At 55.3% G+C, this 11284-nt stretch overlaps 1 protein-coding gene across 4 annotated transcripts in view; it reads left to right on the top strand.

Moving 5' to 3' along the window:
• Positions 1 to 362: 362 nt before the first annotated feature.
• Positions 363 to 11284, top strand: part of LOC113594491 (uncharacterized) — a 563365-nt gene continuing 552443 nt past the window's right edge. For 3 of the 4 annotated variants that reach the window (XR_008294752.1, XR_008294753.1, XM_053213785.1), the window contains exon 1: positions 10229 to 11136. Coding sequence is in view for 1 of the 4 variants with exons in the window: in XM_053213785.1 (XP_053069760.1) it covers positions 10240 to 11136 (897 nt within the window). In the remaining 3 variants the exon portion in view is untranslated. Of the gene's footprint in view, positions 704 to 4684; positions 4793 to 10228; positions 11137 to 11284 lie in introns of those variants that run through there. The other variant, XR_008294754.1, reaches the window with a different exon arrangement.

Raw genomic sequence — 11284 nt, 5'->3', positions numbered from 1 at the left:
TTCTCATCCATTAATAGATGCTACCCCACAGATGTCTGACGTGAAATTGCACAGCAGTCTAGTGGGTCTGCTGTGGGCACAGGATTAGGTCAGCAAGGCTGAACATACCAGATTTTTATGACCCATCCATCCCTCTGGGGGTGAATTCAACATCACCCCATGCTACGCGGGAGGCAGGTGGGGGGTGCTGGTTCAGTCCAGCATTTTCCAGGACCTCTGCTGGGAGAATGGAGCCCCAGGCTCAGTGCCAGGTGACTGCGGGCAAGATTGGGTGCAGCCCCATTGGCCACGAGCAGCCGATCCGAGCTCCACACCTGCTCTGATGATGGACCCCACCGGGCTTTGGCAGCTGCGTTTCCTGAACTGACGCACGGCCCTGCTTCCGGGGGCCCGTGCTTGCAACATCTTTCCACCATAAAACCGCCATCGAAGTTAATTGCCTGCATTGCTTTGCAATTGAACAGGTCCATAAAATGTTCATTTGGTGCCGTCTCAGGGACTGAACGGGTGGCCAGTCGCTTGGCTTCGGGCGACAGCTGACATCTGGGGGGCGGTCCCTAGGCAGGGAGGCGTCTCCGAAATTGCTGATGTTGAGCGTTCGGAGGGACTTTCTCGGAGCTGTTCCAAAGCGTGTAGGAGCGACTGGTCATTTACTGGAATATTCCTGCGGGGGGCTGTGGAGGCTGCCAAGAGATATTTGCAAGTAAGTAGAAAACTTGTGTGTAGTTGCACGGGCAGGGTAACCATTGTCGGCTGCTGTTGCAAAGGAGCCTCGCATCCCAGTGCCTTGGACAACAAAGCTTTTCTTTTTTACAAATTTTTATTTTTTAATGCTTATTCATTTTTTTGAGACAGAGAGAGACAGAGTGCAAGCAGGGGAGGGGCAGAGAGAGGGAGACACAGAATCCGAAGCAGGCTCCAAGCTCTGAGCTGTTAGCACGGAGCCCGACGCGGGGCTGGAACCCGCGAACCGCGAGATCATGACCTGAGCTGAAGTCGGAGGCTTAACTGGGAGCGGCCCAGGCGCCCCAATGGTAGTTTTAACTTGCATTTCTTTGGGTCGCCTCAAGGTTAAACCATTCAAAAGCAGGCATTCCCTTTTGTGTGAAGTGAGTTTCCTCTTTGGAGGAAATGGCTTATTCTGATGGGTTTCCACCGCCAGACTCATGGTAGTGTCATTTTAAGACTTTGAAATGAGCACTTTGTTGATAAACTTTGCAACAATTATTCACACCAGCAGGTCCCTTTTCATTTTAATTGTACTACTGTCAGATTGTGTGTGTGTGTGTGTGTGTGTGTGTGTGTGTGTGTGTGTGTAAGCCCACCAGGGGGCTTGAACTCATAACCCTGAGATCAAGATCTGAGCTAAGGTTAAGAGTCCCATGCTTAATCAACTGAGCCACCCAGTGCCCCAATCTTTTATGTGTATTTATTTATTTATTTATTTATTTATTTATTTTTAAAATGCTCATTTATTTTTGAGAGGAGAGGGACAGAGAGAGGAGACACAGAATCTGAAGCAGGCTCCAGGCTCTGAGCTGTCAGCACAGAGCCCGATGCTGGGGCTCGAACTCATGAACTGTGAGATCATGACCTGAGCCGAAGTCGGATGCTCAACCAACTGAGCCACCCAGGCACCCCGATTACTTAATTTATAGTATTAAAGAACTTCTTAGCAATTTGGAAAAACGTCATGTACACATTTATGCTGGATATCAAAAATATCCAAAATGGAGGGAGGAAAACTCTAAAATAGGTAATAGAATATTCTATCACTGACCTCTTATAATTTTTGGCAATTGTCCTAGCATGACACTTAGCGCATAGTAGATGCTTAATTAATATTTATGGTGTGATGGGGCGCCTGAGTGGCTCAGTCGTTTAAGCGTCCGACTTCGGCACAGGTCATGATCTCGCGGTCCGTGAGTTCGAGCCCCACATCGGGCTCTGTGCTGACAGCTCAGAGCCTGGAGACTGCTTCGGATTCTGTGTCTCCCCTTCTCCCTGCCCCTCCCCTGCTCAAGCTCCGTCTCTCTCTCTCTCTCAAAAATAAATAAACATCAAAAAATATAAATTTATGGCGTGACTTGTAAGCACTCAACACGAAAGACTTTCGGACAGGAGTTGGATTTTGTAAACTCCTTGGTATAGAGTAGTAACAGCTAACCAGCTGTATCCTGTGGCTCTGTTCACACAGCCGTCATGTGGCCCCAGGTACCCTGGCCACCGGACCTTTCTGAGGCCCATCGGAATGGTCAACTCCCGGCCCTTCAGAGTCCCGGCACGGGTTTGTCCTGCATGGTTGGTGGCTGCCTGACACTGGTGGTTAAATACCTCAAACTGCACCCTTGGAGGGAGATGCTGTTTATTCCTTCTTGCCTTAGAGCCAAGGGAAGTAGGGGCCCAGAGAGAGGTTGGGACACTGGCCCAAGGTCACACAGGTAGGAGACAAGGGCCAGGACTCAAATTTCAGATCATCTGGCTCCAGAGGCAGTCCTGTGAACCATCCATCACCCAGACTCCAGAGGAGAAAGGCAACAGTGTAATCACTCATGATGCTTCCTGAGGCCGCTTGGCTGGGCTTTCAGCCACCTTGGGTTCTTCTGGACTTTGGGGTCTCACAGCTCCAGTTAGAGCGGGGAGGATCCGAGGGTCCCTGAAGCAGGATCCCTGCTGTGTTTCTGAGATGCAGGGTCCTCCCTCCCCACCCCTCCCCCCATCCCTGGTGGCTCCCCACCCAGAGAAGCCAGCAGATGCCCAGTTCTTGCTCAGAAAACCTTGGAAGTCCAGAGTCTTGGATTTGTTCTTCTCGATACTCTTAGCTCCTTCCCGGGAGCCTGCACAGGCCTGGGGAAGAAGGGACACCACCCTCTCTACCTCGATGGGAGTGTGGCCCCGAGGCGGCTCCGCCTGCTGGGGGCTGTGGTTGGAAGCCCGGAGGAGGTCTGCTCAGCCAGCTCTCTCTACGAAGGCCCAGACCTCCTGCTCATCCCTTCTGGAAGGTTCCCCCTCTGCATCTGTCAGGCCGGGCTAGGCAGAGGGGAGCTGGCTCGGGCTGGGCTGTTTCGTAGGCTGTTTGGGTGGGGCCCCCTGGGCTGGGGCCTGGCCTGGGCTGCACGGCGGGGGGCCCAGTGAAGCTTTGAGCTCCTTTGGCTCCTCCGAAGGGGTGGGGTGAACCTGCTGCTGGCCGTAGGGGGGTTGGAGCTGAGTAACTCAGGTTTTATGCTGGGCTGGGCTGGTGTTGGCTCTGACTTTGGTTGAATGTCTCTTGGGCTGTGCTAAGCACAGGGCCGGGCTCTGGAAGGTTCCACACCAGACATTTTTAGTTGCTGGGATGGGCGGCTTGATGGGCCCAGCCTCTGGCCTGGCAGGACCAGGTGGACTGGTCCTACATGTCTTTGGATGAGCTGGGCTCCTGGTCTGGTCCGGGCTGGGTTGGGCCGGGGGTGGGACTCGGCAGGCACTGGGCTGGCCTGTCTTGCTCTCTTTCCTGGGCAGCGATGACTTCTGAGCTGGATTGGGAGATATTTTTCCACTTGGCTCTAGAAATCAGGGGCTCAGGTTTTGGGTGCAAACACTGTGTCCCAGGTGAGGTGGGGGACATTCGGCCAAAAATACCTTGTGAAATCTTTGGGGACCATCCCACCACATTGCCCCCTCCCAGGAAGGAGGCGGCTGTCCCCGGTCCTTGACCCAAGTGAGGCAGGGGTTAGTGGCATCCTGCCTGTGGAGGGGGCTCAGCTGGGAGTTGATAAGCAGGCTTGTTGAGATGGCCCTTCTACTCCTGCCTGTGTGACCTTGGGCCAGTGACTCAACCTCTCTGTGCCCTCACTTTCCTCATCTGTAAGATTGGAATAAATAATACCCCCACCTACAGCGGACCTTTGCTGGGAAGTTGTCTGTGTCTGTATGCATCCATCTGTCCATCTGTCTCAGGAGTCTGAGCGCTCGTCTGTGGGGGCAAACGGACCCTTCTTGCTCCTGTGGTTCTCCCCAGGTTGGCCACAGAGCTGATGGGGCTGTGAGAGGGCAGGGCCTTGTCCTTTCTGTCCAGAGAGGTCCACCCAGAATCACTGGGTCTTATCCCCTAAAGTCCCAATCCGCCAGGCAGAACGCTCACGGTCAGAAACCTCACAGACCCAGGGGGTAGTGGCCACACTTTATGCTGAGGAGAAAGGAGACTTGACAGAGGCTTTTATGCTGGTCCAGGCCCCCAGCCCCAGTCTGCCCACTTGGCAACAGGGCACAGAAGCCCCCAGGCTGGAGTCTGAGCGGAGGAAGCCAGGGGATGTGAGCGAGAGCCTATAATGACAGCCACCACGTGTCCCTTCAGGTAACACCAGGGTGGCCCCGAGCTGGGGTTGTGAACCAGGCTGTATTTGTACGTGGTCTCTGGGAAAACAAATTAAAAACTCATTTTAAAGTTAACTTATTTATTTTGGGAGACAGAGAGAGAGCACGAGTGGGGGAGGCAGGGAGGGGGGAGAGAGAGAATCCCAAGCAGGCTCCACGCCCGACACGGGGCTCGAACTTACGAACTGTGAGATCAGGACCTGAGCCAAAATCAAGAGTCGGCGTTTGACCGACTGGGCCACCCAGGCGCTCCCCCCCCCCCCCAATCATTTTAAATTAAACTTTTAAATAATCATATTTTTTGTTTATCTTTCATGTGGCCCGCTTCCAGTTAAGGTGCAAAACTGAAGCCTGATGGAAATGATGGTTTGCATGTCAGCGTCAGCTTGCGTGAGTGGCCACTGGGGACTGTGGTCTACATCATAAATTACTTTCCACGGTGAGTTCAGAGCAACTTTAAAAAGTACCCCCCAGTGCTGGGGCGCCTGGGTGGCTCAGTGGGTTGGGTGTCTGACTTTGGCTCAGGTCATGATCTCGTGGTTCGTGAGTTCGAGCCCCGTATCGGGCTCTGTGCTGACAGCTCGGAGCCTGGAGCCTGCTTCGGATTCTGTGTCTCCCATTCTCTCTGCCCCTCCCCTGCTCGCACTCTGTCTCTCTCTCAAAAATAAAAACAAACAAACAAACAAAAGTACCCCCAGTGCATTTACCACGGTGCCTACCCAGACCAGAGTCCTCTCAGGTGGTTTCAATTTCTGACATTTTTGGGGGTGGTTGGAACTGAGCAGTCCGTGGGATTTATACTCGTCTAGAGGCTGAAGCTGGTGGGCAAATCCAGAATTTTCCAGGAGGGCCAAATTTTGTATAGCTTTATTCTTTCCACAAAGAATAGTAGATGGTAACACACAGCTTCATGGATTTTAGGATTATAACTTTTTAAGATTCTTTCCCTGGGAGAAACAGATGGGCTCACTTGAAAATAAAACTGTCCTGGGGCCGTCTGGGTGGCCCAGTCGGTTGAGCATCTGACTCTTGATTTCGGCTCAGGTCATGATGTTGCAGTTCTGTGGGTTCGAGCCCCACGTCAGGCTCTGCACTGGGTGCATGGAGCCTGCTTGGGATTCTCTCTCTCTCTCTGCCCCTTCCCCATTTGCACTGTCTCTGTCTCTCTCAAAATAAATAAATACACTTGAAAAAGGAAAAGCAAAGCAAAGCAAAGCAAACTGTCCTGATCTGAGAAACAGTCCAGTCCGTTTCCCCTCCGTCCTCCACGGGGAGGTCAGGGAGGGGCCGAGGCTGAGCCCTGACCCCTCCTCACGGCTGGGGTCCCTCCATTCACAGTGGGTGTTCTCTGCACCCACTAACAGTTCACTTTGTTCCTGACTTTTCTGCCTTTTCCAGGAAAGCCTGGTAGCCGGGAGGATGTACTGATTTTGGAGTCGGACAGTCTGGAAGTTTGACACCTGGCTCCATCACTGGATGGCTTTGGGCAAAGCAGAGTCTGTCTTCAGCCTGAGGCGGTGATCAATTTTCAGACTGTGCCCCGCCGTGGGGAAAAGACTTGAGCAGGCTGGCTGCCCCCATATAAGTGTATTTGGAATTTTAAGTGATATGTGCGGATCTGAAACATAAAACACCCCCCCAAGGCAGTGAACAAGGAACGAGATATAAAATACCTGTAAACAGTTTCTGGGATATTCTTCCCTTGTATGAAGCATGCCGAGGTGGGGTGGAGCCTGAGCACTGCTGAACATTTCTAAAAGGAAGAGGGACAGGTTCAGACGCGTGCGTTTAGGTGGATGGTGCCACAGTACGAATGCAGCTCGGAGGCAAGACCAGGGAGCAGACGGGTGATGCCGAAGTTGCTGCAGGAGATGTGCCCGAGGAACTTGCAGCCGGGATGCAGGAGAGCTCTGGGTTGCGGACCAATTTGAGAGACGGATCGGATGTGGGGCGAGCGGATTGGAGAGGAGCTTGGGCTGACCTGGTTTCTAGCTTGGGGCACTAAAACCTAAAGCACACGGACCCTCGACTCCAGTGGCCTCGGCCCCGGCAGGAAGCGCGAGTCGGTGGCTGGGCGCAACACGTGAAGACCCGGTCAAGTTCAGATGCCTTGGAAACTCCTCCGTGTGGCCAGAGAAAGCCCGTGGAGTTGAGCCTGCGGATTTGTTGGGACCTGGAAGCCAAGGAGGTTTGGGGTGACCGCCCATATTGAGATGACCGGGGAGGCAGTAAGGATGCTTAAAATCAGCTTTCTCTTTGGAGCTGGCGCACCCAGAGGGGGTGGCCGAGGCACCTGTCTCCCCTCTTCCCTACTGGCATTGCCAGCCCATGGTCAGGATTTATTAGCTCTTACTCCCCATCTCCCACCTTACAGGGTGCAAAGCAGCTAAAACACAAGTACAGACTCTGATGTGATGGAGGGAGGGATGTGTGCCTTCCTTCCTCCCGCCCCTCCCTGCACCCCTGCCCGCCACAGGTGACTCTGAGGGCCATGGGACCCTCCTAGGGCTTCTCTGTCCAGGCCCCACCCCAGCCCCCAGCCCTGGATGGCACCTCGTCTTAGCTGCTGCCCCATCTTACTAGTACAGAAAGCAGGACTCAAGGGGGGGTGGAATTACTTACCCAAGGTCACCTGGGAACTGGGAGGCACCTAATCATGGGCTGGGACTGTCCCTGTGAGGCACAGCACCTAGGACCGGCCTGTGAATCAGGGAAGGACAGGAGGAGGTCACCCTCCCACTGACAGAGGGACAGAGGGACAGCAAGGAGCAGAGAAAAAGGTAAGGCGAGCCAGAGGCCGGAGCCTCTCCTGCAGCCCGGGTTTGCCAGCCTGGCCTGTTCCACACCGCGTCTGAGCTACAAGCCCCTCGGAGGGTGCCTGACCCTGGGAGTGGGAACTGGGGACCCCCGGGCTGGATCTTGCTATCTTCAAAAAAAAATTGAAATCATTTCCAACTTCCTGTTGCAACAATAGTATAAAGACCAACGATTAACATTTTGCCTCATTTTGCTTCTAGCACGTACATGACTTTTTTTTCCCTTCACCAGTTGAGGCTTAGTTTTAGACCTCATTCCTCTGACCCTTAAATACGTCAGCGGGTGTATCAGAAGAGTAAACACGTTCTCCGTCGAAATGCAGTCGTCCAATTCGACTTTGGTACAATACCATTGTCTACTCTACAGACATATTTACGTTTTGGCATTTTCTCCCCCAGACGGTCCTTCCTGGAGATCCTTTTTCTCCCTCACCTGATCTAGCATTTAATCCAAGACGGTACTTGCCCTGTGTGTGTTTTCCTTTCACCTGCACTAGTTCAACTCTCTTTGTCTTCTTTCCATCTTGGTACGTTTGAGAAGCTATTTTGTGGAATGTCCTATTTTGTGGGATGGCCCCCAGGTTGGGTTGGTCTGATGCTTTCCAAGCAAGTTACGCCTTCCTGGCAGGAATAATAGGAGATGCATGAAAAAAATGAAGCTGGTGGCAAATAAAACTCTGAAAGGTTTTACATTTTGTCTCATTCTCTGGGTCTTCTTGTGAACTAATAGCTCTGTTCCGCGCCCTCCCCCCCACCCTTCCCGGAGCCTGGGGTCCTGCTGGAGCCGGTCAGGTGGTCTGTAGACGGGGCAGGGGCACTAGGGTACCAGCTCCTCACCTGGCCTGCTCCCCTCCTCTGGGTGAGCCCACCTGGCCAGGTGGGCACTAAGTGTGCGCTTCCTGATGGGCCCGCCATTTTCGGTTAAGACAACCATAGAAGCTTCTAGAAGCAGTAGGAGCCCCATAGGCTCACAGCAGGTGCAGGAGCCCTCCGGACCTGGAGCCGCCCCCATTTTGTGAGTATAATCACAGAGAAGTGGGTTTGGATCTTACTCACCAAGTTTTGTTTACACAGCTACCCAAGAATCAGGCATTGGCTACTTTGAGCCACTGCATCCTGTTGGTGTGTAGTTCCGGGAGGAGGGAAGGTGTGAACGTTTTCGGGGGTGTGGGCTGCTTGGGCCCCCTCTCCCGCCTTCCGCTCCCCCCCCTTCCCCTCCACCTGGCTTCTCCTTTTCTTGCTGTTCATCCGTGTGAACACTAGGTGGCAGTGGTCCCCCATTAATAACCCAGGGAGCCCCAGCCGCTGCAGCGCGTGCGCAGCGCAGGTGGCTGCCCCCCCCCCAGCAGCCAGTCTGGTGGCTTTCAGCTCTTTCCAGCCTTGGAATCCTGTCTTCTGGTGACATCTTTTTCCCACCCACTCTCAAAACGTTGAGATACAATTCACATACCATAAGTGCACCCCTTGAGAGCGTACAGCTCAGTGGTTTTTACTGCATTCACCGGGTTGTGTGACCCTTTTCTGCTAATTACAGAACGTGTCACTCTGGTAAGATCTCACACGGAAGGCGGATATGGTGGAACAGGCTAGCCAGGATTTTTTTTCTGTTGCTCTGGCTGGGGAAAGAAGCTACCGCGCCCCTCACACTGCACGGAGAGCTGCAGATTTTTGGGGCCACCCACCCCCTTGGAGACAGACGGTACAAGAACACCGGTTCAGCGTGCTTCCCTCTGGTGCGGATTGCGGATGCTGTGTTTTTTACAGCTTGATGGCTTGTGGCAGCCCTGTGTCGGGCAAGTCGTTCGGTGCCACGTTTCCAACAGCATTTGCTCGTTTCGTGCGTCGGGGTTACATTTTGGTCATTCTCGCAACATTGCTCATTTTTTTCGTTAGTGTATTTGTTAAGGCGATCTGTGACCAGTGATTATGACTCCCTCTCATCTCAGATGATGGTTAGCATTTTTTACCAATAAAGTATTGTTTAAAGTTATTTATTTATTTTGAGAGAGAGCACAAGTAGGGTAGGGGGGAGAGAGAGAGAGAGGGAGAGAGAGAGAGAAGGGGAAGAGAGAATCCCAAGCGGACTCTGAGCTGTCAGCGCCGAGCCCAACGTGGGGCTCAAACTGAGTGGTGAGATCATGACCTGAGCCGAAACCAAGGGTTGAATGCTTAGCTGGCTGAGCCACTCAGGCGCCCCACAAAGTATTTTTTAAATTAAGATCTGTCCATTGTTTTTCTAGACATAATGCTATTGCAGACTTAATAGGTACAGTTTAGTGTAAACATAACTTTTACACGCACTGGGAAGGCAAAAAAGCCACTTGACCTGTTTTATTGCCATATTCGCTTTACCATAATGGTCTGCACCCAAACCTGCAGTATCTCCAAGGTATGCAGTCTTTGCTTCCCGCCCCTCCTTGGGTCTATGGCATCTGACGGTGGAGAGGAAGGGAAGGGAAGGGGCATAACTTGAGGTAAAGGGCTTTCTCCAGGGCCTCCCTGTGGCATTTCCCTCCCCTGTCCCGGGAGCAAGTGAGAGAGCAGGAAAGGCTCGCTGGAGGAGGTTGGGGGCGGCGGTGGGGCGGGGGGCGTCCTCCCCGGTCCTGCCCTTGCTAAGCTGTGAGTCAGCTCGTGGACTCTGGCCCTACCATCAGACTGGCCTGCAATGGGCTGGTGGGTTTATTGGGAAAAATTGACGTGGCTGTGGACCTTCCGGTGTAGGGAATTCTGCAGGGGGAGACACCCCCCCCCCCGCCCCCCGGCCCAGTTCTCTGCGGCTCTGGGAGGAGACCCCAGGGATTCCGTGGCTAGCTCCACGGGGAGAAGGTGGAGGGGGACTCGAGCCTGGGTGTGCGAGGGGCTGGGAGCATCGCCTGCTGGCTGTCCCTCTCTCTGCGGCTGCCCCCAGCATGGAGCAGGCTGCGTGCAGCTTTACTTACACCGCCGCGCACCCTGGGTAAACACAGCGCTCGCTCCGCAGTCCACGAACCGCTTCTAGCGTTCCCTCAAGTTCAGTTGGGGCCATTGACTACTTCCGGCCAGGTGACTGAATCACTTCTGGGCCGAGGCAATGCCCGGCGGCTGCGCCTGCTCCGTCTCTTGGCTTCTGCCGGAGCCGCACCTGGACGGTCGGAGGACGGCGCGTGCTCCCGGCGCATGCGCACCAGCCCGTGGCGTGGTGGGGAAGGGGGGGGGGACGCTGCTGAGGGGCCTGGTGGCGGCGGCCGTTCCTCGTCCTGACCGACACCTGCGCCGCCTTTGCAGGGACCGCCACGAAGGACGAAGACCACCTCCGAGCGGGACCCGCCGGCGGGGGGCTGCTCGTTACCAAGGCAACCGCTCCTTCTCGGCACCCCAAACACGGCAGAGGGGCCAGGGCCGTGGAAGCAACCAAAAGAGCGCCCTCCGGCCCCGCCTCGAGGACCTTGGCGAGAAGAGGAGAAGACGAGCGGTGCCGGGACTGGACTGCAATAACCGGAAGCACCTGGAATGTGATGGGGCCCTCCGAGAAGCCCCTGCAGGGGTGGGATGGGGAGGGGAGTCCACGGAGCGTGGCCCGGGCAGCACACGCGGCGGCTTCGCCCTTGCTGCCCCTGCTCGGTGGGGCGCCCCTTCTGGCTCTGGAACCGGTTCCCGGGACACGCAGGGATGCTGTGGAGGACGCAAGGCCCGGCGGGTGGGCGCTTGGAGGCCACCCTCTCTGGGGCCCGCCCCGCCCCGCCCCGCCCCTCGGCGGACACGCTCGGGCCGCGTGGAGCACGGGTGGAACGCCGCCGAAGAAGCCCGGCCCGCTTGCTGCTCAGGCAGCTCTCGCAGGCGGCAGCGTCGTGGCTCCGGCGCGGGATGGCGCCCGTGGCCGCTGGGTCCCAGCGCCGAGGACAGACGGAGCCCGCCCTCCTCTTCGCCCATCAGCCGTGCCGTGGCCGCCAAAGCCACCCAAGAAGGGGCCACCGCGGTGGTGAGGAAGGTGAGTGCCCCTTCTCCATCCCTAGAGCGTGCCCGGAATCCCGCACGAGTGCGTCGGTGACATCCAGGTCGCCTCGTTCGCGTCGCCTGTGCTTAACGTCTGGCCGACTAGCATCCGTTCTCTGTTCGCTGCTTGGGTCCGCTGCTGG

The sequence above is a fragment of the Acinonyx jubatus genome, chromosome E3 (genome assembly GCF_027475565.1).
Source record: "Acinonyx jubatus isolate Ajub_Pintada_27869175 chromosome E3, VMU_Ajub_asm_v1.0, whole genome shotgun sequence".
Lineage (NCBI taxonomy): Eukaryota > Metazoa > Chordata > Mammalia > Carnivora > Felidae > Acinonyx > Acinonyx jubatus.
The sequence above is the reverse complement of the archived record's forward strand: the minus strand, read 5'-3'. Positions and strand labels throughout refer to the sequence as shown.